This window comes from Mytilus trossulus, chromosome 3, assembly GCF_036588685.1.
Source record: "Mytilus trossulus isolate FHL-02 chromosome 3, PNRI_Mtr1.1.1.hap1, whole genome shotgun sequence".
Classification (NCBI taxonomy): Eukaryota; Metazoa; Mollusca; class Bivalvia; order Mytilida; family Mytilidae; genus Mytilus; species Mytilus trossulus.
Window position 1 is genome coordinate 33208405 of NC_086375.1, and position 26840 is coordinate 33235244.

The following is a 26840-nucleotide window of genomic DNA, read 5'->3' on the forward strand; positions in this document are numbered from 1 at the left end:
GGGGGATTTAAAGCATGAACTGTTGTGTATCTATCTGTCTATTGTTGAAGGCTGCATGTTGACCTCTATATGTCAGTAGGTTTTTTGTGTTGTTTGGTTGTTAAAAGCTAATTATAACCACCTTCAGATTTATACTTGGATAAATTTGTGTAGATACATGGCTGTCTTGATAAAGCTTATCTAACATATCCTTCCAAAGATATTGATGTAACAACAATACAATTCTTAGCATGATAGGGTCATTCTTGTCATTGTTACTGAATCAACTGATTACAGTTTTGTCTAATCTTCAAATTCAGTTGAAATACATTAAATGAACAAATTTCAGTGAGAAAAGTAGACCAATATTAAAAAACCCAACTTTTAATAATATATCAGAGCAACTGTTAAAATGAGAGACAACTCTTTTGACCAAATGGCTGAATATAATGTTAAAATTTAAAAAAAAATATGTCAATGTAATGAAGGCATAGGATAATGAGAAAAAGGTCAATCAAGAAGGACAGTGCTGCTAGATAAATCAACAACATAACCTGTAGGAAATGTAAATAATTGGACCCCATAGAGAAATAAAAACAAATGTCACAGTATGTATTAACTATGGCCTAGTGATTCAAGTTAGTACATCTACATCAGTCACAAACTTTATAACACTGTAGTTGTGAACTGAAACCTGCTCCAGGCAGGTGCTTTCTACTCCAAACTTAATTGCCAGAAGGTCAGTGGTTCTCTCTTGACACTGGCTTCCCTTAACAATGAATTATGACTACCACTATATATATAGCCATGAGTACTGAAGGTGGTGTTAAACATCAACAATCAATCAATATATTATCCATGATGAATGAATCTGTTAACTTCCCTCCATAATAATAAAGTTCAAAGATGTTTAATTCCCCTTTAATATCAATAGTCAGGCATTAAAATACAGTGTATACTAAATTTTAAAATATCAAAACAATATTGCATTTCTTATATAAACAAATTCTCAAATCTCTATATTTTCCGTGTAAATGTAGTAATGAAATAGTTGAACACTCAGTGAGTATCTCTTAAAAAGCAAAAAAATCTTTATATATCTAAACTAAAAGATGTATAGTAATTAGACCTATCTTTTTAGTCACAATTCTCTGACTTATTTATATCTAATATTCCTAACAAATCTGTGACTCACTCTTACACTTACACTATTTAATAGACTTTGCTTACAAGTTTTTCAACAATAACTCAGATATTTTCACCATATTGTTCAAAAACTTTGATATAAATTACATTTCTTGAAAAATATTTTCTGCATGCAATAAATAAAATAAATTTCCAAAGCAAATCTTTTTTAAATTCAAAATGATTATACAGTATCATACAATATCAATTGAAAAAAAATATTGTTCCAAATAGCTTTAACAACATAACAAATATGGCTTTATCACATCTATATCTGAGTGACCTATAAAATATCACAATAATTTTATTCTTCTCTAAAAAAATATTTACAACTTTAACAACCCAGTACATTGTGTGTATTAGAATAAATACAAATAAAAACAAAACAAAGGGTATTGCTCATAAATAAATAGATAGAACAAAATTAAATTAAAGATATTCATTAAGAAAAAACCCAGTCATTTAACTTGAACAATCATCAAAGATATGATTGCATAACATAACAAACCACCTAAAAAGAAAACAAAAACAATATCAACAACACACCAATCAAAAACCGTTATAAAAAAAGTAACTCTTCAAATATTTATCTTTAACAGAAATTTGATAAAACAGATACTAAACTGTCCACAACAACTACCATGCAAAGAGCTAATGGTGTGACTGTCAAAACTGCAGGTGGACAAATGAACAACAGCCTCATGAACTATTTTTCCCCCAAGATATATGTTTTTTAAAGAAGCTGATGTAATTTAAGTATGGTTAAAGATGTTTGCATGTACATTGTGTATCTCTCTTTGTCCAGTGCTTCAAGTAATGGCTCTTAAAACACCCATTTTTTAAACATATTTAGTACAAAACATCAAAGTGAAATAGTCTTAAGGCTGATACTAATCTTGTGAACTAAACTAAATCAATTTCTATTTTTAGAATAAAAATATTGTAAGTAAAATGTATGTACATTTTAAGAACTGCTGCCTTTAAAATACAGAAATAATAATCATATTATATTATCTACACATACACTGAAATTTAATAAATGCTCACAGCAATAAACACAAAAATTGAAAAAAAAATGATATTATAATATCATCATAAAGTAACTGATTTTGGTGGTTATAACTAAGTACATGCAGAGAAATATAATACAATTTTATTATATGTATTTTATGTCTCTGGTACATGTATAGTGATGAAGACTACAAAAGCTTTAATCAATTTAAACTACACATTAACTGTGAGTTATCTCCCATGTTTGGAATGTAATTTGAACAATATTTATCTAGGTGATGCAATGATGAATTTGGTGTTTAAAAAATCTTGTCACGGAAAATAAGTTATGCATATCAGGACAATAAAAATTAATAATTAATTGATTGTCCATTTGTTTGATGTGTTTGAGCTTTTGATTTTGCCAGTCGATAAGGGACTTTCCAATTTTAACATTGATTGTCAACTTAAAAATCTGTTAAAATCAAAATTACAAAACCTCAATAGTTAAGATATATTGTGACCCTTGAACATCAGAAGATACAGTTCATTGAATGAAATGGATCAACATTTTCAAATGATTTTAAAGATTGAATAGGACATTGTAACGATTGAATATGATTGATACAATCTTGAACTTTGAAAACACTAGGCGACACAGTTGATTGAATAGACGAACACTTAAAGGCCAGTTACAATTGAATACTATCTACATGTATATGTTTGTAAATCTTGAATACGGGAAATGAACAAAACAACAACATGATCAGCTATGCTCAGAAGCAAAAGCAGCACTATGTATATTTTTTCTCGCATATCACATGGATAACAATCTTTAAAATAGAAAATAAAAGATATAGTATTGAAAATACATGAGACAGCAATTTCTGGACATAGTAAAAAATAATAATTTAATTGTTGTTCTTTATCTTGACAGTTGCTGAAAAAACTTCCAAGATGAAGTATGGCTATGTTTTGCAGGTTGTACTAAATCATGACAAAAATGTTTCACCTTTTTACAAGTTTCCTAGAAATATAGTTACCAAGTTTTAGATGTATTAAATTCACAGCATGTTAAAATATTTTTCGCTCTTTATCTTAATAAAAATAAATATTCTGTCTACTGTTTATATCTCCTTCTCTTGATGAAAACTGAATACCAAAAAAAAATGAATACCAATTACAGGTAATAACGTTTAGGACTTTAGGAAAAGAAAGGAAACAATGTCCAAAAGTATGTTTTTATATAGGAAATAATTGATGTAGCACTCAGTGTGGTGGTAAAGGTTTTTGCTGTATCCTTTCTTAGGGCTAGCAAAATAAAATTATAAAAATGAAGCTTTTTCATGATCCTGAGTAATAAAGGACAATTTAAAAAAAAAAAACATAAACTTTTCACAGACCCTATGTCAACATTTATGCTCAGAATAAATGAAAATTACAAAAAATTTACAAAGTGTTCTGTGAGACGTATGTACTAAGTATAAACTCTTAACAATTGTATCTATGATATAAAATCTACTGCTTACAAAAAGTACTGGATTTGCTGCACCTGCAGTATAATAAAAGCTACCAATTACAAAAACATTTTAAGATAAGTAAATGCAATTCCACACAAATGTACAAGTAGAAATTATATTAAACTTTTCTTACAATAAAAAAGTTTTTTTTAGTGTAAATGAAAGCCCATAGTTCATCCATATCATCACTGTATCTCTAAAAGTTCTTTTTCATCCATTCAAATGCATGTTCATTGACCAGCAACATTATGGCGCCACCTGGAAAAGAAATTTATAAAATACAAAATTACACTCTGCATTTAATGAGGATAGTAATGCCCTTTCCGTCAGTCGTCAAACAGTCATTTTTGGCTACCATTAGCATCAAATTGATTAAAATTTTACAGTGATTCATCAAAATATCCATATTGTGATTCATCAGAGGTCTCAAATAATAATGGTTAGCTTCATTTTTGAAAAAATTTAACGTGATACGTCAAAATCAGTCAATCTTTTTATCGTCTAAAACAAAGTGTAAATTTTTTCATCATGCACCAAAAATTACCGTTAACCTCATTTGGCAAGAATTTTAACCTTTATTCATCATGAAAGTACTCCCATTACTACACTCTTTAATATTACCTTTTTCGCATTATATAAATCCATGATGATGAAAAACTTAAAAAATCCACCGGACTCTACAGGAATCATTTAATAGATCAATGATTTATTTTTTAATATAAGATGAAGAATCTTAACCAAATCTTAACTAAGTTCTATTTTAAATGTGCTACATGTATTTGGAAAAAAAGGGATTATTGGATGGTTATATTTAGAAAAAAATCTAACTAAAATAATTAAAGGAACATTTTTTTTACTGCTTTCCTTCATCTTTGCAGATGCTTCACATTTTTAAAATAAAATTCAATTTCAATATTTATTATCAATTTTGTTTGAGAAAACCTCAATGATTTTTAAACACTGCTACATGTATTAAAAACTCTGCAGAAATCAGCAATGACAAATAATTCAACAAACTTATTATCAGTCAAAATCGGTATTTGATGTGTCACATTTTCTGGATTCATAAAAAAATCTTGTATGTCACATTATGTAGTAGTATTTGTTTGAAGTTATTGTTGAGAGAGAACAGTGAATATACCAAAACATTTAGATTTAGCTGTGAGGCTGATATATACCATAACAATTACTTAATGATTGAAAATTTGCATGTTATATATAGATGTATATATATACTTTTATCTATTTTTTTTAAGAGCAATGTGATTTCTAATCAGTCAACAAAATTGGTCCTTCTGCTGGCTTACTTTGTCATCTTTTGTTTTACTGAATTACTTTTCAATAACTCAACATGCTGAGCACACGCCCAATTATTTTCCAACTGAGAAGTAAAATCTACTTTACATACCTGGTCCTAATCGTAATACTTTTGGAAGTAGTCCTTTATATAAAGCAAGATATCTGAAAATATATTTTCCAACTAATTAAATAAGATATAGTAGACCAATTTTATTCAAATTATTTTATTTTTTGTAGTCTTAAACTGTGTAAATAGTCATGTTTGTTTTTTTAATTCACCCGGTCACATTTATATTTACAATGATAACCAGATGCTCCCCAGGATGCAGCTTTATATGATTGCAGAAGTCCAACCCTGAACAGTTGGGGCAAGTATGGGCATAAAATTCAAGCTTGATACAGCTCTGAACATGGATTGTGATTCAATAGTTGAAACATAGGTTTCTGACACAGAATGAATTTTGTCTAATGTACTTAAAACCTTTTTTGCTTTTGAGCAGTACACTATGCTGATGAATATTAATCCCCTAAAAAAAAAATTGAAAAGATTTTCTTTTTAACTTCTAAAAACAAATTTATAGCTAATCATCTCAAGAGAATCATCATTTCTTTATACATAATTTTCAAGCAGTGTTGGGGAGGTAATCAAGCATATATATTTTTTGGCCCCTTATTCGTAAACCTTTGGGACCATAACCACCAAAATCTTTCTTTTGTGGTTACAAACATTAAGTTAAAATTTTATTGATTTCTATTAATTAAAACTAAAGTTATTAACCGGAAACCATCTGTCTTCACACTATGCTGGCGACCTGATAACAATATATGACCAAATTTTGTATATATTTTGCTGTCGTATAAAAACCTCTGACACAATAACTTCTTATTTTTTTCTTAAAACTAAATTTTATGACTAAATATACATTTGTTGATAGATACATCAAATACCAGTACCTTATCCCGGCCTTATTAACATTAGTATAGAACATTAATTATGGTTAATTGTGTATTTAAAGTACACAGATTTTCATTAATCCTGATGATATATGTCTTCACCTGAATGATTCATTATACTAATTGCTTTCTTGACAAAGTATCTAGATAACACATGTAGTGCTTTATATGGAATATATATTTGTGAATTTACTGAATGGTTTTTTTCAGGGAGAATTACATTGCTTTACATAAAAGAGTATCATTACCCTTCTTCTCTATATATTGTAAGCATAGTAGCAAAACAACTGCTATATTTAATTTGTCCTGGTACTGGTTGAGGTCCTTGGATACGACTCTTAGCAACATCAAATGGAATGTTTATACAGGAAGCCAGAGTACCAGCAATTAAACCAATCACAAACTTTCTACAGAATTCTGTAACTGGATCCTGAAAAAGAAAATAATTCATTAAACAGAACCTTGTTAAAGTCACAAGTATCACTGGAATCATAAATAATTATTGTTTTTGTTTATTCTATTTTGTATTCAGATTGGCTAAAATACTTTCAAAATCACACAATAATTTTCAAAATTCAAAGTAAATTGTAAAGACTTGTAAGCTCAGAATCATGTGTCTAAGTAGGATGTCTTGGATATCTTTGTATGTCTTTTAGTTACTGCTGCAAAGATGTATAACCCACATCTCTTTCTGTTCATATAATGCATGTCTTCCTGTGGATTGGTACCTTGTGAGTTAAAAAATCAATATCTGACTAAATTTGTCAATTTTGTACAAAACAGAGAATATTTAACTTCAGTTTTAACATCTTATCATCCAAAATATAGACAACATATTATTCAATAAATAAATCAATCATTCAATCTACATTCCAACTGAACAATAGATTGCGGTTTTCTGCTACATCCTTATTTGGTATTTTTAAATCTATTCTGATAAACATCAATCAGTAATGCTTTGAGAAAAAATTTCAGAGGTAAAAAATGTAAGAATACAAGGGAGAGCTTTGTCAAAACTAATAACAATCAACATTGCATAGAGCTGAATTTTATTCTTTAGGATTTGATAAAAGAAGGTGTAGACATTACCTCATATTGTGGAACAATGCCTTTAACATTATGATAAAAACTAAAGTAGATCATATTGAAAACACCATGACGTCCTAGGGTTGCTGTCATTCCCTTGCCAGCAAAATATCTCACACCATGCTGATTGATTATTTCTCTTGCTGTAGCATAGGTACTTTTTTGCTAAAACATTCAGAAAAAGAAATTCAGTTTATCTATCAGTAAAACACTGCAACAATACAATAGTTGAACAAATCAATGCATTGGGAAAATACGACTTGAAGAAAGCTATGCTCGATCATTCATTACTAACTTGGGATTTTACCTTGAATTTTGACTCAAATTGCTGTATAAATACACAGACAAGAGGAACTTCTGAGACAAAGAAAAAATATGATACAAGAAATTTACCGGAAGATTGGTTGTGTCAAGAATCTACTATCGCTGAAATTGATAATGCTATTTGTTTTTTTAGGAAATTCAATTGCCGATCAAAGTAATATTGATAATATGTATAAAAATTTTGTGAAAATCGTTAAAACCAAAATGTGTAATAAATTACCGGCTGGATTTAATATTAATAAAAGAAGAAGGTGTAAAAAAGAATGGTGGAATGAGGAACTTACTTTATTGTGGAATGAAGTGTGTAAAGCCGAAAAAGTGTGGATTAAATGTAAAATTAAGCGTAATAAACGGGAGTTGCAACATATATTTGTGAATAAACGTAGGATATTCGATAAGGCCGTTCAAAGTTCTAAACGAAAATATTGGTATTCCTTACAAGAAGATTTAATAAAGTCTTGTGATAATCCAAAGGAATTTTGGAGGAAAATTGGTAAAATAGGAGTTGGTAGTGAACGCCGAAGTTTTATCCCAATGGAAGTGAAATTAGGTGATGAGTCAGTATCATGTGATAAAAATGTAGTATTAGATAAATGGAAATGTGAATTTTCTAATATGTTAAATAGAAATAATCATAATAATGTTGAATATATTCAAAGTAATGAAAATGTGTATGATGATTATCTTGATAGCTTTATATCATATGAAGAAGTGTATAATGTACTGTTGTCTTCAAAAAATGGTAAATCACCTGGCTGTGATGAAATTACGGTTGAACTTTATAAGAATCAAACTGCATTGTTAGCTTTAACTCGAATTTTTAATATTTGCTTTGACTCTGGTAAGATACCTGCTTTATGGTCGAAAGGAATCATTACTCCGATTCCAAAGAGCTCTACTGCAGATCCAAGAGACCCTATGGCATACTGTGGAATAACTTTGGCTCCTGTATCTTATAAACTTTACTGTGGTGTATTAAACTCTCGTCTAACCGTTAAACTTGATGAACTTAATTTTCTTCATGATGAACAAAATGGTTTCAGAAAGGGACGAAATACTATAGACCTTATTTCTACTTTGACTACTGTCATAGAAACACGTAAATTGCGTAAATTATCAACATTTGAAGCATTTATAGACTTTAAAAAAGCTTACGACTGGATAAACAGGGATTTGGTTTTTGGTAAATTGGAAAATTTAGGTATAAGTAGTAAAATGTTAAATGCTATTTTTTCACTTTATAGAAATGTATATTCATGTGTAAAAGTAAATGGTAATTTTACTGACTGGTTTGAGGTTAAATGTGGTTTGAAACAAGGGTGTATTCTGTCTCCAATTTTGTTTAACATTTTTATTAATGACCTTGTAGATGAAGTTAAAAAATTAGATATTGGAGTAAAAATTGATGATGAAAAAATTTGTGTACTACTTTATGCAGATGATCTTGTATTTATAACAGAAAATGAGAAAGATCTAACAAAAAATGTTGGATACTTTAAATATATGGTGTTGTAAAAATGATTTAGTTGTAAATCTAGAGAAATCAAAAATTGTACATTTCAGAACTAAGTCTACACCAAAGACAAATTTTACTTTTGTACTTAATAATAATGATATGGAAATTGTTCCTAGTTATACTTATCTAGGTTTACTGTTGTCAGAATTTTTAGACTACAATTGTATGGCTAAGGCAGTAGCTAAATCTGCAAGTAGGTCATTAGGTTTATTAATAGCTAAATGTAAAGCTAATGGAGGTTTTCAATTTGATACATTTACAAAACTTTTTGATACACTTGTTATGTCTGTAATTGAATACGGTGCCTCAATTTGGGGTCACCAGGATTTTTCTTGTATTAATGCTGTAAAAAATAGAGCAATGAGATTTTTTATGGGTGTGGGTAAATACACCCCTAACTTAGCCTTATATGGAGATATGGGTTGGATGCCCAGTATTATATCTCAGTGGACATGTATTTTTAGATTATGGTCGAGACTTACTAAAATGTCTCATTGTAGAGTTAACAAGAGGCTCTCAAGAGCCTGAATCGCTCACCTGATTTTTTTTGGTTTAATCTCTCATCAATGATTATTTTGGCTTTTCAATTTATTTAAATGTTCTTTGAATCGTCATATTTTCTTCAAAAGCCAAAAAAAATCATTTTCTCCTATGTTCTATTTTAGCCATAGGAGCTATGTTTCTTGACATACAAGGAAATGAAATATAAAATTTATACTAGATACTCTGAAACTCTAAATCTCATTTAGCCTAAGTTTGGCTGAAATTGATACAGCAGTTTCAAAGGAGAAGATTTTTTGAAGTAAGTCAACATGATGAACAAATTGTGAAAAAAGTCTTTAAAGGGCAATAACTCCTTAAGAGGTCAATTGACAATTTTGGTCAAATAGACTTATTTGTAGATCTTACTTTGCTTAACATTTTTGCTATTAACAGTTTATCTGTATCTATAATAATATTCAAGATAATGACCAAAAACTGCAAAATTTCCTTAAAATTACCAATTAAGTGGCAGCAACCCAACAATAGTTTGTTTGATTCATCTGAAAATTTCAGGGCTGATAGATCTTAACCTAATGAACATTTTTACCCCATGTCAGATTTGCTCTAAATGCTTTCGTTTTTGAGATATAAGCCAAAAACTGTATTTGACCCCTATGTTCTATTTTAAGTAACGGCGGCCATGATTTTTGACGGATCAAAAATCTAAGCACACACTTTGTGCAGGATAATCTAAGGAACAATCATGCTAAGTTTCATCCAAATCCATTCAGTAGTTTCAGAGGAGAAGATTTTTTAAAGTTAGCAAATATGATGAACAAATTGTGAAAAATTGTCAATAAAGGACAATAACCCCTTAAGGGGTCAATTGACAATTTTTGTCATATTAACTTATTTGTAGATCTTACTTTGCTGATCATTTTTGCTGTTTACAGTTTATCTTTATCTATAATAATATTCAAGATAATGACCAAAAACTGCAAAATTTCCTTAAAATTACCAATTAAGTGGCAGCAACAATAGTTTGTTTGATTCATCTGAAAATTTCAGGGCTGACAGATCTTGACCTAATGAACAATTTTTACCCCTTGTCAGATTTGCTCTAAATGCTTTCGTTTTTGAGATATAAGCCAAAACTGTATTTGACCCCTATGTTCTATTTTAAGTAACGGCGGCCATGTTTTTTGACGGATCAAAAATCGAAGCACACACTTTGTGCAGGATACTCTAAGGAACAATCATGCTAAGTTTCATTCCAATCCATTCAGTAGTTTCAGAGGAGAAGATGTTTGAAAAATTGTTAACAACGACAGACGACGACGACAACGACGGACGGACGCCAAGTGATGAGAAAAGCTCACATGGCCTTTTAGGCCAGGTGAGCTAATAAAAAGGTTTTCTTATGGGGCAATAAATGCTGTAATAGTAAATTTAAAAATTGGAATTATAGAGTCAATGTGAAATTTAAAGAAATGGATATTGAGTTTTTATGTAATACTGATTTTTCTATTGATAAAAATACAATTAAACAAATTGAAAAGGAAAATTTTTGTAGATATATAGAGAAGTGGTACTCTGACTTAATGTACAATGAAAGAAGTAAATTGCGAACGTATAGAATGTTTAAGCAATGTTTTAATAAAGAAAAATATTTATGTATTAATATGCCTGGAAAATATAAGAGTGCATATGCTAAATTTAGATGTGGTGTTGCACCTCTGAGAATAGAAACTAGCCGATATGAAGGCATTATGGTTGACAATAGATTATGTTTTAATGAGCAATGTAAGAAAAATAACATTATTGAAGATGAGAAACATGTCTTAATTAACTGCCCAGTATATGCAGATTTACGAGCTATTTTATTTAGACATGCTATGATGCTAGCTCTTTTAATTGTGATTTTGTTAATTTGTCTGATGATGATAAATTCAAATTTTTATTCACTGATGAAAATGTGTGTTATTTTTAGCCAAAATCTGCTATGATGTATTATTAAAAAGAAAAGGTATTTTATATAATTGTAGATAATAATGTGTTTTGTAGAAATTTTATAGTCTCTCATAACTCTTTTTAGAGTGGCTCATGTTGTTTTAAATATTACTGTAATTTTATAAATGTATAAATGTATGTCAATTTTGAGGTGAGACTCTAATAAAGTATTTGTCTTTGTCTTGTCTACAAAAGTAATAATGTTGCACATATTGAAGAAAAAATTAAAACTTTTGTTGGGGCCATTCCATTAAAATGTATGTGGAAGGGTAAGAAGGGACTTTCTTAATATCCTTACAACTAAGAACCACTTTTTAGATAATTTTGCATAATGGTAATATAAGAATACTAAACTAGAGGCTCTAAAGAGCCTGTGTCGCTCACCTTGGTCTATGTGCATATTAAACAAAGGACACAAATGGATTCATGACAAAATTGTATTTTGGTGATGGTGATGTGTTTGAAGTTCTTACTTTACTGAACGATTTTGCTTCTTACAATTATATCTATCATGAACTTTGCCCATTAGTAACAGAGAACTATATTTACCAAATTAATGAAAATTGTTAAAAATTGACTATAAAGGGCAATAACTCCTTAAGGGGTCAATTGACCATTTAGGTCATGTTGACTTATTTGTAGATCTTACTTTGCTGAACATTATTGCTGTTTACAGTTTATCGCTATCTATAATAGTACAGTTTATCGCTATCTATAATAGTATTCAAGATAACCAAAAACGGCAAAATTTCTTTAAAAATTACCAATTGGAGGGCAGCAACCCAACAACCAGTTGTCCAATTCATCTGAAAAATTCAGGGCAGATAGATATTGACTTGATTAACAATTTAACTTCTTGTCAGATTTGCTCTAGATGCTTTGGTTTCATAGTTATAAGCAAAAAACTGCATTTTACCCCTATGTTCTATTTTTAGCCGTGGCGGCCATCTTGGTTGAATGGCCAGGTCATCGGACACATTTTTCAAACTAGATACCCCAAAGATGATTGTGGCCTAGTAGTTTCAGTGGAGATTTTGTAAAAGATTACTTAGATTTATGAAAAATGGTTAAAGATTGACTATAAAGGGCAATAACTCCTAAAGGGGTCAACTGACCATTTTGGTCATGTTGACTTATTTGTAGATCTTACTTTGCTGAACATTATTGCTGTTTACAATTTATCTCTATCTATAATAATAATTAAGATAATAACCAAAAACAGCAAAATTTCCTCAAAATTACCAATTCAGGGGCAGCAACCCAACAACCGATTGACCGATTCATCTGAAAATTTCAGGGCAGATAGTTCTTGACCTGATAAACATTTTTATCCCATGTCAGATTTCCTCAAAATGCTTTGGTTTTTGAGTTATAAGCCAAAAACTGCATTTTACCCCTATGTTCTATTTTTAGCGGTGGCGGCCATCTTGGTTGGTTGACCAGGTCACGCCACACATTTTTTAAACTAGATACCCCAAAGATGATTGTGGCCAAGTTTGGATTAATTTGGCCAAGTAGTTTCAGAGGAGAAGATTTTTGTAAAAGATTACTTTAATTTACGAAAAATGGTTAAAAATTGACTATAAAGGGCAATAACTCCTAAACGGGTCAACTGACCATTTTGGTTATGTTGACTTATTTGTAGATCTTACTTTGCTGAACATTATTGCTGTTTACAGTTTATCTCTATCTATAATAATATTCAAGATAATAACCAAAAACAGCAAAATTTCCTCAAAATTACCAATTCAGGGGCAGCCACCCAACAACCGATTGACCGATTCATCTGAAAATTTCAGGGCAGATAGAAATTGACCTGATAAACATTTTTACCCCATGTCAGATTTGCTCTAAATGCTTTGGTTTTTGAGTTATAAGCCAAAAACTGCATTTTACCCCTATGTTCTTGTTTTAGCCGTGGCGGCCATCTTGGTTGGTTGACCGGGTCACGCCACACATTTTTAAAACTAGATACCCCAATGATGATTGTGGCCAAGTTTGGTTTGATTTGGCCCAGTAGTTTCAGAGGAGAAGATTTTTGTAAAAGTTAACGACGACGGACGACGGACGCCAAGTGATGAGAAAAGCTCACTTGGCCCTTCGGGCCAGGTGAGCTAAAAAAGACACATGACCCACATTCAAAAATTAAACTTACCTTTCTACCCTTCAACAAACATTTAAATGGAATAGCCCTTACAGTAAATTCAGAAATTTTTGCTTTTTATTATTTATGAGATAACTGACTGGAAAGGTTAATAGCTGCCAATATCAATCATACACATAGGATTTTTAGTATATATGTATCATAAATCATCAGTAATTAAAAGACAGATTCTGAAAAAAGTTTTTTTATTTGAGTCCTGTCCCAAGTCAGGAGCCTGACAATCATTTAGTTGATGACTGTATTATTTGTTTGTTTGCTTATAAATTAGACTTAGTTTTCTCTTTTGAATTGTTTCACATTTTTTCTTGCAGTGCTTCTTTTTTTTCTCATTGTTGAAGGCCCTTTATTGCTCTATAGTTGTTTATGTCCTTCCATTGGACCCTGGTGGGTATTTGTCTTATTGGCAATAATACCACCTTTCCATTTTTATGCAATTAAACTAAAATAAATACTTTATCTTCATTTTTATAAACTATAAATATAATGAACCTAATTTTAGTGCTTTGTCCTTTCACAATATCAATTGATCCAAAAAAAAAAAGTAACAATTCTAATGAATCTTTTCAACCAAACATATATCAATTGGTGATTTTTGTTTTAACATTTGCATAATTAATTACAGTGAAATATATTTTCTTCTTACCTGAGAAATTGTCCCCCTTTCTGATTGTAATTTAACTTTTACCACTTCAAAAGGATTTATAATGACAGCTTCTGTGAGGCCTGATGAAAGACCTGCCAATGTAAATACCTGAAATAAATGTAGGAAATTATATTACAGTTAAGGCAATATAACTGTAAGACTATACTAATCCTTGGTTAAGGTGGTACATAACAATACAGGGAGGTAACTCTATAAAATAATCATAACATTTTAATCATGTTCTATTGATTAAAAGGAAATATTAAGCTTCTCAATGATCAAAATTAGTGTTTTTCAAACTGCTATTTATCCAATGAAATTTTTAAGATAAAGTGTGTGGTTCTTTTTTTTTTTACATTTTCATATTTTTGTAAAACGGTCAAAGTAAACATTTAGTCAAAATTTTATGAAAATTAAAGACGAAAAATTAATTTTAGTCAAGGTGTTTGGTACCACCTTAACTGGTATTCATGATATTCTAACCTGAGCTACTTATTATATTTCAATAAAATGAAAAAGGTGAAAACCACCAAACAATCCTTACACACCTGACATTATTCAAAAACCAAGAAATGTTAAAAAATACAAAATAAACATCGGGAAATGAGGCACAACTTCAAATTATTTCATTAACAAAACTCTGTTACATGTGTTCATCACGTTAATTCTTAACCGTTCGGTCATTTTTTATTTTGATTTGGTAACACGTTTCAAATTTAATTTCTGTGCACATATGTATTCCATAGAGTCAAATGTATCTTGTCTACAAGAAAATAACTTTACTGATTTTACCTTTAAAAATTGCTGAAGATCTGGTATAAAAATACACTCTTTATTAAAATACATGTTACTTACCACACCTTGAGATAAGAATGAATTATATGAATACATTGTTTTATACTGCTCAAATGTGAAGAATTTTACAGCTCTCTTCGGCATCTCTGCACACAGCGGTGGTAATATACCTTTATAAAAGGATAAGGCACTGAAAAAGAGTAAACATAGTAATGTTTATCTATGACCTATATGTACTTATATTTTGTTCAGCATAAGGTTTCTGGCAATCATACCACATCTTCTTTATAAAAATGAATGGCTTACCAAGAAATGGGAGACCTTATTCTTGTTTATATATAACCTCACCATGTAGTTCTCTTATATGACATGAGGAATTTCGATTGCATATTTTTGCATTGAACAAAAAAAAAATCTATGACAATTTAATACCAACCAGATGCTCCGCAGGGCGTAGCTTTATACGACCGCAGAGGTTGAACCCTGAACGGTTGGGGCAAGTATGGACACAACATTCAAGCTGGATTCAGCTCTAAATTTGGATTGTGATTAAATAGTTGACACAGCATAGGTTTCTGACACAGAATGAATGTGTTCTAATGAACTTAAAATTTTTGTTTTCTCTTAGAGCAATTCACTATGCTGTTGAATATTAATCCTCTAAAAAAAATGTTTGAAGAAATTTTCTTTTTATTTATGAAATTTCAAATGAGAAAAATTGAACCCAATTTTTTAATCACATCCCCCTTTCCCTTATTCCAAAACTAATCTCAAATAAAATATTCTAATGGAGTTTGCAACAATAAATACTCATTTAAATACATCATAAAACATTAAGATGTAAAAAAACTGCTTGTTATCACTGAATGGTAACTATTATTTAAATTTATCAGTTGGTAGTAAAAAGTGAATATACATTGTATATTGTATATAACAAAGATTTAAGTTGATTCTGGACAAAGAAAGATAACTCCAATCAAAAAAAAATCTTGCTATTGCACAATATTATGCAATAAGATATTTCTTGCTTACTATTCTGGACAAAGAAAGATAACTCTAATTAAAAAAGAATTTGCTTTTTCACAATATTGTGCAATTAGATATTTCTTGCCATTGCACAGTACTGTGCAATTGAAAAGACTTGCTATTGCACAATACTTAATATAATAATTTTAAATCCTGATTTGGACCAACTTGAAAACTGGGCCCATAATCAAAAATCTAAGTACATGTTTAGATTCAGCATATCAAAGAGGCCCAAGAATTTAATTTTTGTTAAAATCAAACTAAGTTTAATTTTGGACCCTTTGGACTTTAATGTAGACCAATTTGAAAACAGGACCAAAAATGAAGAATCTACATACACAGTTAGATTTGGCATATCAAAGAACCCCATTTATTCAATTTTTGATGAAATCAAACAAAGTTTAATTTTGGACCCCGATTTGGACCAACTTGAAAACTGGGCCAATAATCAAGAATCTAAGTAAATTTTTAGATTCAACATATCAAAGAACCCAACCGATTCATTTTTTGTCAAAATCAAACTAAGTTTAATTTTGGACCCTTTGGACCTTAATGTAGACCTATTTGAAAACGGGACCAAAAGTTAAGAATCTACATACACAGTTAGAATCGGCATATCAAAGAACCCCAATTATTCAATTTTGATGAAATCAAACAAAGTTTAATTTTGAACCCTTTGGGCCCCTTTTTCCTAAACTGTTGGGACCAAAAACTCCCAAAATCAATACCAACCTTCCTTTTATGGTCATAAACCTTGTGTTTAAATTTCATAGATTTATATTTACTTATACTAACCTTATGGTGCGAAAACCAAGAAAAATGCTTATTTGGGTCCCTTTTTGGCCCCTAATTCCTAAACTGTTGTAACCAAAACTCCCAAAATCAATCCCAACCTTTCTTTCGTGGTCATAAACCTTGTGTCAAAATTTCATAGATTTCTATTAACTTAAACTAAAGTTATAGTGCGAAAACCAAGAAAATGCTTATTTGGGCCCTTTTTGGCCCCTAATTCCTAAAATGTTGGGACCAAAACTCCCAAAATCAATACCAACCTTCCTTTTATGGTCATAAACCTTGTGTTAAAATTTCATAGATTTCTATTCACTTTTACTAAAGTTAGAGTGCGAAGAAGATATGAATTTAATATCATGAATAAATTTGAACACAACTTCAGAAAAATTAATTAAGGACAACAAAATACAGATACAGCCTTAAAAATATTATGCCAAAGTAACAGATCTTACACATGTTACATTATAAACTTACATAGAAGAATATTTTTCATTTATAAAAAAGAAACAAATGAATATATTAAAATTGAGAATGGAAATGGGGAAAGTGTCATAGAGACAACAACCAGACTAAAAAGCAGAAAACAGCCAAGGCCCCCAATAGGTCTTTAACACATTGAGAAAATCCCACACCTGGCCCCTTAACATACAATCACCAAAATATCAATTTACCCTTCTTGTCTGTACATTTTTTTAAAACAATCTGCTAGTGAGGTGTATCTGTGTGGATCATCTGGTCCTCTCTGTATTTGAAATCTTGTTTTGATTAAGTCTAACGGATGCATTATGGATACCTCCACAAAGCCTGAAAAACAAATACTGAACTACATGAACTATGGGTCCAATTAATTGTAAATGAAATCAAATCTCTTCTCGTTTAAAATTCAATTCCTCAAAATGTCAGAATATATATATCAAAATGCATACTTTTCTGGACAAAAACCACATTTTATCATTTTTATTATTGATAGTAAAGAATTCAGGAGAAATTTGTTTTACAACATATAATGTATCCTCTATGTAACACAATTATGAAACATCAATATTTCATTTAAAAAGAAATGTGCTTATTGCATTCTTACTGACATTTTGTCTTAAGTAGTGAAGAGGAATCCAATGCCTAAATGATTTTGCTTTATCTAATATATAACAATGTAATGAACATGTATGGTACCTATCTCAGTCTCAAACTTAAACACAAGGAAATAATTAAATGATCTGGAACAAGAATTCTGGAAAATTGATAAGAAGTGTATGATGAAAACTAACCCAACTATGAAGGGTTGTTACTAGCAATGATATTTCAGCACCAGTACTAGGCTAACCCTTCTTTATTTGGTAAGTTTTCCTAAAATGTTCTTATCAATTTTCCAGTATTTAAAAATATTCCAGATTCAAATAATTCTTGTTTTAAAATGTGTGGCAAGATATTACTCTGTCTTATACCATGTCATTACCATGATTACTTTGTCACTACATCTAGTCATTTCTCTGTCTTTATATAGCAAGATACTACTCTGTTTTATACCATGTCATTACCATGATTACTTTGTCACTACATCTAGTCATTACTCTGTCTTATACCATGTCATTACCATGATTACTTTGTCACTACATCTAGTCATTTCTCTGTCTTATACCATGTCATTACCATGATTACTTTGTCACTACATCTAGTCATTTCTCTGTCTTTATATAGCAAGATACTACTCTGTCTTATACCATGTCATTACCATGATTACTTTGTCACTACATCTAGTCATTACTCTGTCTTATACCATGTCATTACCATGATTACTTTGTCACTACATCTAGTCATTTCTCTGTCTTATACCATGTCATTACCATGATTACTTTGTCACTACATCTAGTAATTTCTCTGTCTTTATATAGCAAGTCATTATCCTGTCTATATACCAAGTCAATATCCTGTCTACATTGTCTATAAATTCATGTACAAAAACATTACCATGAAGTCATTACTCTGTCTTATACCAAGTCATTACTCTGTCTATATACAAAGTCAATATCCTGTCTACATGGTCTATACATTCATGTACCAAGACATTACCATGAAGTCATTACTCTGTCTTATACCAAGTCATTACTCTGTCTATATACAAAGTCAATATCCTGTCTATATATACCAAGTTATTACCATGAGTCATTACTCTGTTTAATACCAAGTCATTACCCTGTCTATATACCAAGTCATTACCCTATAGCTATCTATATACCAAGTCAATATCCTGTCTATATACCAAGTCATTACCTTGTCTATATACCAAGTCATTATCCTGTCTACATACCAAGTCTTTACCCAGGGTCTACATGTATATACCAAGACAATTTCCTGTCTATATACCAAATCAATATCCTGTCTATATAACAAATCAATATCCTGTCTATATACCAAGTCATTACCCTGTCTATATACCAAGTCATTACCATATGTCTATATACCAAGTCATAACTATATGTCTATATACCAAGTCATTATCCTGTCTATATACAATGTATATCCTATTTATATACCAATTCATTATCCTGTCTATATACTAAGTAAATATCCTGTCTATAAACCAAGTCATTACCCTGTATATATACCAAGTCATTACCATGTCTATATATCAAGTCAATATCCTGTCTATATTCTAAATCATTACCCTGTCTATATACCAAATCATTATCCTGTGTATATACAAATTCAATATCCTGTTAATATACCAAGTCATTATTCTGTCTTTATTCCAAGTCATTACCATGTCTATATACCAAGTCATTATCCTGTCTCTATACTAAGTCATTATCCTGTCAAAATACCAAGTCATTACCCTGTCTATATACATGTGATATACCAAGTCATTACCCTTCTATATAGCAAGTCATTACCATGTCTATATACCAAGTCATTACCCTGTCTATATACCAAGTCAATATCCTGTCTATATTTCAAGTCATTATTCTGTCTATATACCAAGTCATTACCCTGTCTATATACCAAATCATTACCCTGTCTATATACCAATTCATTAACTTGTCGTATACCAAGTCATTACCCTGTCTATATACCAAGTCATAACCCTGTCTATATACCAATTCATTACTTTATCTTATACCAAGTCATTACCCTGTCTATACCAAGTCATTAATCTGTCTATATACAAAGTTATTACTCTGTATATATTCCAAGTCATTACTCTGTCTATATACCAAGTCATAACTCTGTCTATATACCAAGTCATTACCCTGTCTATATACCAAGTCATAACCCTGTCTATATACCAATTCATTACTTTGTCTTATACCAAGTCATTACCCTGTCTATACCAAGTCATTACTCTGTCTATATACCAAGGCATTACTCTGTCTATATACCAAGACATTACCATGTCTATATACCAAGTCATTATCCTATCTATATACCAAGTCATTACTCTGTCTTTATACTAATTATAATAACTCTGTCTTATACCAAGTCACTACTCTGTCTATATACCAAGTCATTACCATGTATACTAACCAAGTCATTACCCTGGCTATATACCAAGTCAATATCCTGTCTATATACCAAGTCATTATCCTGTTTATATACTAAGTCAATATCCTGTCTATATTTCAAGTCATAATCCTGTCTATATACCAAGTCATTACCCTGTCTATATACCAAGTCATTACTCTGTCTATATACTAATTATAATAACTCTGTCTTATACCAAGTCACTACCCTGTCTATATACCAAGTCATTACCCTGTCTATATACCAAATCATTACCCTGTCTTTATACCAATTCATCACTTTATCTTATACCAAGTCATTACCCTGTCTATACCAATTCATTACTCTGTCTATACACAAAGTTATTACTCTGTCTATATACCAAGTCATTACTCTGTCTATATACCAAGTCATAACCCTGTCTACATACCAATCCATTACTTTGTCTTATACCAAGTCATTACACTGTCTATACCAAGTCATTACTCTATCTATATACCAAGTCATTACTCTGTCTATATACCAAGGCATTACCATGTCTATATACCAAGTCATTATCCTATCTATATACCAAGTCATTACTCTGTCTATATACCAAGTCAATATCCTGTCTATATACCAAGTCATTACTCTGTCTATATACTAATTATAATAACTCTGTCTTATACCAAGTCACTACTCTGTCTATATACTAAGTCATTACCATGTATACTAACCAAGTCATTACCCTGTCTATATACCAAGTCAATATCCTGTCTATATACCAAGTCATTATCCTGTTTATATACCAAGTCAATATCCTGTCTATATTTCAAGTCATTATCCTGTCTATATACCAAGTCATTACCCTGTCTATATACCAAGTCATTACTCTGTCTATATACTAATTATAATAACTCTGTCTTATACCAAGTCACTACCCTGTCTATATACCAAGTCATTACCCTGTCTATATACCAAATCATTACCCTGTCTATATACCAATTCATCACTTTATCTTATACCAAGTCATTACCCTGTCTATACCAATTCATTACTCTGTCTATACACAAAGTTATTACTCTGTCTATATACCAAGTCATTACTCTGTCTATATACCAAGTCATAACCCTGTCTACATACCAATTCATTACTTTGTCTTATACCAAGTCATTACACTGTCTATACCAAGTCATTACTCTATCTATATACCAAGTCATTACTCTGTCTATATACAAAGGCATTACCATGTCTATATACCAAGTCATTATCCTATCTATATACCAAGTCATTACTCTGTCTATATACCAAGTCAATATCCTGTCTATATACCAAGTCATTACTCTGTCTATATACTAATTATAATAACTCTGTCTTATACCAAGTCACTACTCTGTCTATATACTAAGTCATTACCATGTATACTAACCAAGTCATTACCCTGTCTATATACCAAGTCAATATCCTGTCTATATACCAAGTCATTATCCTGTTTATATACCAAGTCATTACCCTGTCTATATACCAAGTCATTACCCTGTCTATATACCAATTCATTACTTTGTCTTATACCAAGTCATTACCCTGTCTATATACCAAGTCATTACTCTGTCTATGTATACCAAGTTGTCACTCTGTCTATGTATACCAAGTTGTCACTCTGTTCATATATACCAAGTCATTTCCCTGTCTTTATACTAATTATAATAGCTCTGTCTTATACCAAGTCATTACTATTTCTATATACCGAGTCATTACCCTGGTTATATAAACAGTCATTACCCTGTTCATATACCAAGTCATTTAATACAGTGTCCCTATTTACCTATACAGTGAAACTTCTCAAAACCGGCCGCCCGTCGGACCACGGGATTCGGCCGGTTTTCAGGGGTGGCCGGTTTAATGAATTTGAAATTAACAAGAGTTACTTCCCTTCAATATGTGTGCATTTGTTTTTTTTACCATGTATTGTACCTCAAGCATTAAGTTTGTTTTGTTGTGTAAATTTAGCTTTGTATTCTAAATTGATTATGAAATAAATATTAAAACATCATTTGTATCTTTATTATTTTTTATTTTGCAGGAATAACAAATAAAATGCAACTATATGTAGCAGTTAGGATCATTATGTCATAATTATTTCCCTTGTTTAAAACTATAAATTTCATATTTCTTAAGTTGATAATTTACTTGAAGCTTATTCAGTATATATTTGTTAAATTGCATAGCTTTTGCTTTTTGAAATCATTATTTAGAGACATTTATCTTAATTGTAAAGTTTAATATTTGCATCGTTGCAAATTCTCTGGATACCTTCTACGAGAGATTTATATATTTTATATAACTTCTTTTAGATTCATATTTTAAATCCTCTCAGGACTGACATTCAGTCCCACTAAGGAAAGCCAAGCTTTCCAACCTGTTACCAATAGGTTAGTGCATTTGCTACATGCCTCCACAGTACGGTAAATTGAAGTGTTCTTGAATGCTCCATTTCTACATTTTTGACTTTACATAATAAAAGTTGTATTTTGTTAATTAAATCATATATTGTTTTCAGTTTTTGGTTTTTATTTACTTAGATTTATTACAGCTCATCACTTTTGGCATCAGTCGTTTTCCGCAAATCAGTTTACAAACTAGAATTAGCTGTGGTCCGCATCCCCGAATCTTAGGCAGAATTGTTCCTGCTACATTTGGTAGTGCGGGTGGGGTGTGGAATTATATAGCAACTATTTCTGGTTTGTAACTGAACCAAATTATTTATAAGAAATGGAGCAGACATTTGAGTCAGTTATTGATGGTGATACTTGATATGTCAGTCCTAACTCAGAGCAGTTTTGAATAGTTATTTCTGGGTTTTTTTATTTTCCTAGTTTGATTCATTTTGTAAATGTTTATTCAGTTATGATAAGGTTTGAAGTAAAACCTTGTTTGTTTGATGGTATCAGCATTGATATTACAGATTACTTTGTTCATTTTGAGACAGTTTCTCTTTGGAATCAGTGGAATGAATTTGAGATGGCATGTCAGTTAATAATGAATTTGAGAGGTGATGCTCAAACTACTTTACGTTTTTTAAAGAGGCCACAGTTATATGATTATGACTGCTTGAAAAATGTTCTCATTAAGAGGTTCAATCCTAAGGAGAGGATGGCATATTTTAAATTTCAACTGCGAGTTTGCAGCTTGAAAGAAAAGGAAACAATTTCTGATTTTGGTCAGCGTTTTAAGATACTAGCTCATAAGGCTTATCCTGATAATTTTTCTGATTTGGATTCGTATTTTATTGACTTATTTACATCATTTTTGAATATTGAGATGGCTAAATTTGTCACATTTAAGCACCCTCATAGTTTAGACGAGGCGGTATCACTAGCTATTGAATATGAAGCTGTTCATTTTTCTGGTGATCCTGAGATTACTGATAAGTCAGAAAGTTCAGTTTGTTGTAGTTCTGTTCATAACGGCTTTGAAATTTTAATTAATATCTTGAGGAGGCGATTGAGATCAGGAAGAAAACGTAAACCAAAGAGATGTTTTAAATGTCATCAGTTAGGTCATGTCAGGTCCAAGTGTTCCAACACGTCCTCTATATGTCATTCTAGAGATTACAGGTCTGCAGATAGTCAAGCAGAGATCTCAGTAATAGGCGGGATGTTAAAGAATGATAATTGTAGTTCAGATTGTGTAACCTTTGTTTAATATTTGTTTTTACATTGTGTTGTATATTTATAGTTTTACTTTAGGTTTATTTCAATGTTCTCAGAGGTGTCATGCGTCTCTGTTTTTTACTGTTTGGTTATATTTTTCAAAGGGAGGGATGTTTCACATCCCAACTTGTTTTATTCTTCATTTTCATAATTGACTTAATTATGGCTGATCTTCTGTGTAGTTTTAAGTGTAGACTGTCAGCTAGTTTTAGTAGGAATTGGCTTGTTTTATGAGTTGTTACTTGTTTGTCTGGATTGTAATCTCTAGCTAAATATTTATTATTTAGAGAGTTTACGGGAGACCGACTTCTTGACTTTTGTCATGGCAGAAACCAATAGAGTGAACGTTAAGCTTAAAGTAAGGAACACTTCTAGCTCATACAGATGGATCTGATCCATAATTTAGAAATTTGCACAAAATTTGGGCATCGTCCATTTTATTTTGAGAACCTTGCTATAACAGTTGGGCATCGTCCATTTTATTTTGAGAACCTTGCTATAACAGTTGGGCATCGTCCAACTTTATTTTGAGAACCTTGCATACAGATGGACCCGATCCATCTCCGGTGGCACAACGTCTGTGTTACCGTTATCAACAACGTTGGAGTGCATGCAGTAAAGAACCCGGTGGTACGCGTCAAATGTGCCACTGTGAGATCAACATTGGTGGACATTGCCTGGTATAACTTTTCATATTGGATTTCAACCGTTAGCTGTGCTGTTACCCTATATGCTGTACCACTGATTCAGAGGCCAACCTATATACCAAGAGGACTTAAAGTCGCGTCCGTTAACAGATGAAGCTGATTCGGATGTGTTTGTGTATGCGTTAAATAGTGACATTAGTTTAAAATGGATATAATGACATGTGTTTGAAAGATGTTTTATCTGGTGAACGTTGATAGACTTTTGATAAACCAAATTTTCAAATGTTATTTCATTTACATTTGTTTTCGAAGGGAGTAGGAGGGTATCTGACTAGTGTTGCGATCTCCTTGAACATTCCCGTGCTTCAATGTTTAATGTTTGATCCTGACATTTGGATTTTGTGTGCGTATTGATGCAGATACATGAATTTGATAGACATTTCAGTTTGCACTTTATTTATGAAATTTATTGTTTGTCTTAGGGGGGAGGAATGTAGCAGTTAGGATCATTATGTCATAATTATTTCCCTTGTTTAAAACTATAAATTTCATATTTCTTAAGTTGATAATTTACTTGAAGCTTATTCAGTATATATTTGTTAAATTGCATAGCTTTTGCTTTTTGAAATCATTATTTAGAGACATTTATCTTAATTGTAAAGTTTAATATTTGCATCGTTGCAAATTCTCTGGATACCTTCTACGAGAGATTTATATATTTTATATAACTTCTTTTAGATTCATATTTTAAATCCTCTCAGGACTGACATTCAGTCCCACTAAGGAAAGCCAAGCTTTCCAACCTGTTACCAATAGGTTAGTGCATTTGCTACATGCCTCCACAGTACGGTAAATTGAAGTGTTCTTGAATGCTCCATTTCTACATTTTTGACTTTACATAATAAAAGTTGTATTTTGTTAATTAAATCATATATTGTTTTCAGTTTTTGGTTTTTATTTACTTAGATTTATTACAGCTCATCACTTTTGGCATCAGTCGTTTTCCGCAAATCAGTTTACAAACTAGAATTAGCTGTGGTCCGCATCCCCGAATCTTAGGCAGAATTGTTCCTGCTACATATATAACAAAACAATTTTAATATCAATATCTCATATTATTGAAAATTTAATGCTCCATTCATCGGTACCATACGATGTTCATATAATATTCCATAAGCAATACATACACATTAAATCATCACACCTCAAACTAATAACACACCTTTAAATTAATTATAAAGGTTTAATAACTTGCAAAATACTATTCCGACGATAACGAATTACGATTTAATTACAAAAGTCAAAGTGAGTGATTAATTTATATAATTAGCCTAAAAATTTTTTTAAATGATCAAGTAAAGTAGCCAAGCTAAAACATTTAATGATAATTAACTTTCATCATTGATTAGCGTGGATGAAGATCAAAATCTCTCAACCGATAATTTATTCGGGTATTGATTTGACATTGACCGGTGAACACTACTCAGTGGCCATGCATGTGTCTAATTGACCGGATTAACTTGTTTGTTTATATAACAGGGACTAATGATTACAAATGAGAAGGCCGGTTTTATGAGGTGATATTTTATTGATTTTGATTACACAAATACACAAATAACGGCCGGTATCCGGTTTAAAGGGGTGGCCGGTTTTATAAGGTTACCTGACCGTTTATTTACATACACGCCGGCCGGAACTTGCGGTTTTGGCCGGTATGAAGGGAGAACCGGTATTAAGAGGGACCGGTTTAGAGAAGTTTCACTGTATATACCAATTTGGCTACCTGTCCCCTCATGTGAGGTCGTGCAGATATGGCCATTCTAAAAAGTAACATAAAAGCAGAGGCTGATCTCATGGTGCAGGGGTCCAGGCCTACCTAATTTTAAAAGCTACAAAAATGGTTCCTGCATTTATCATTTAGAAAATAGTCAAATACATTGCATATGATTTTTTTTTTAACTTTCAAAAGTTAAATAGATTCTCACCAGCACAACCACCAGCCAGAAACTGCATTAAACCTAACTTAGCTGGGCTGTGGTGTTTCACCGTCATTTCAACGGTTTCTGGTGCCGCAGTCATGTTCAGAAGTGAATGAAGGAACACGTTTCAGTGATAGCGTGCTACTTATTAACCTTTGAACCGGGATAATTAATTTGATAAATATTGTGAATTGATATTGGATCTACATGAAAACATAACAAATTATTTTGTTCTGGTCATTCAATTAAAATAGGATA

The 26840-nt window shown here is 31.0% G+C and overlaps 1 protein-coding gene across 1 annotated transcript; it reads right to left on the bottom strand.

Annotated features, from left to right (window-relative positions):
* Positions 1-884: 884 nt before the first annotated feature.
* Positions 885-26786, bottom strand: LOC134711293 (mitochondrial 2-oxodicarboxylate carrier-like). The gene is made up of 8 exons (XM_063571821.1): positions 26589-26786; positions 17438-17570; positions 15009-15138; positions 14154-14261; positions 7017-7178; positions 6176-6357; positions 5083-5135; positions 885-3932 (listed from the first exon to the last, which is right to left on the bottom strand). The coding sequence occupies exons 1-8, from the start codon at positions 26680-26682 to the stop codon at positions 3871-3873; spliced, it is 924 nt and encodes a 307-aa protein (XP_063427891.1). The 5' UTR covers positions 26683-26786; the 3' UTR covers positions 885-3870.
* Between the last annotated feature and the right edge of the window lie 54 nt (positions 26787-26840).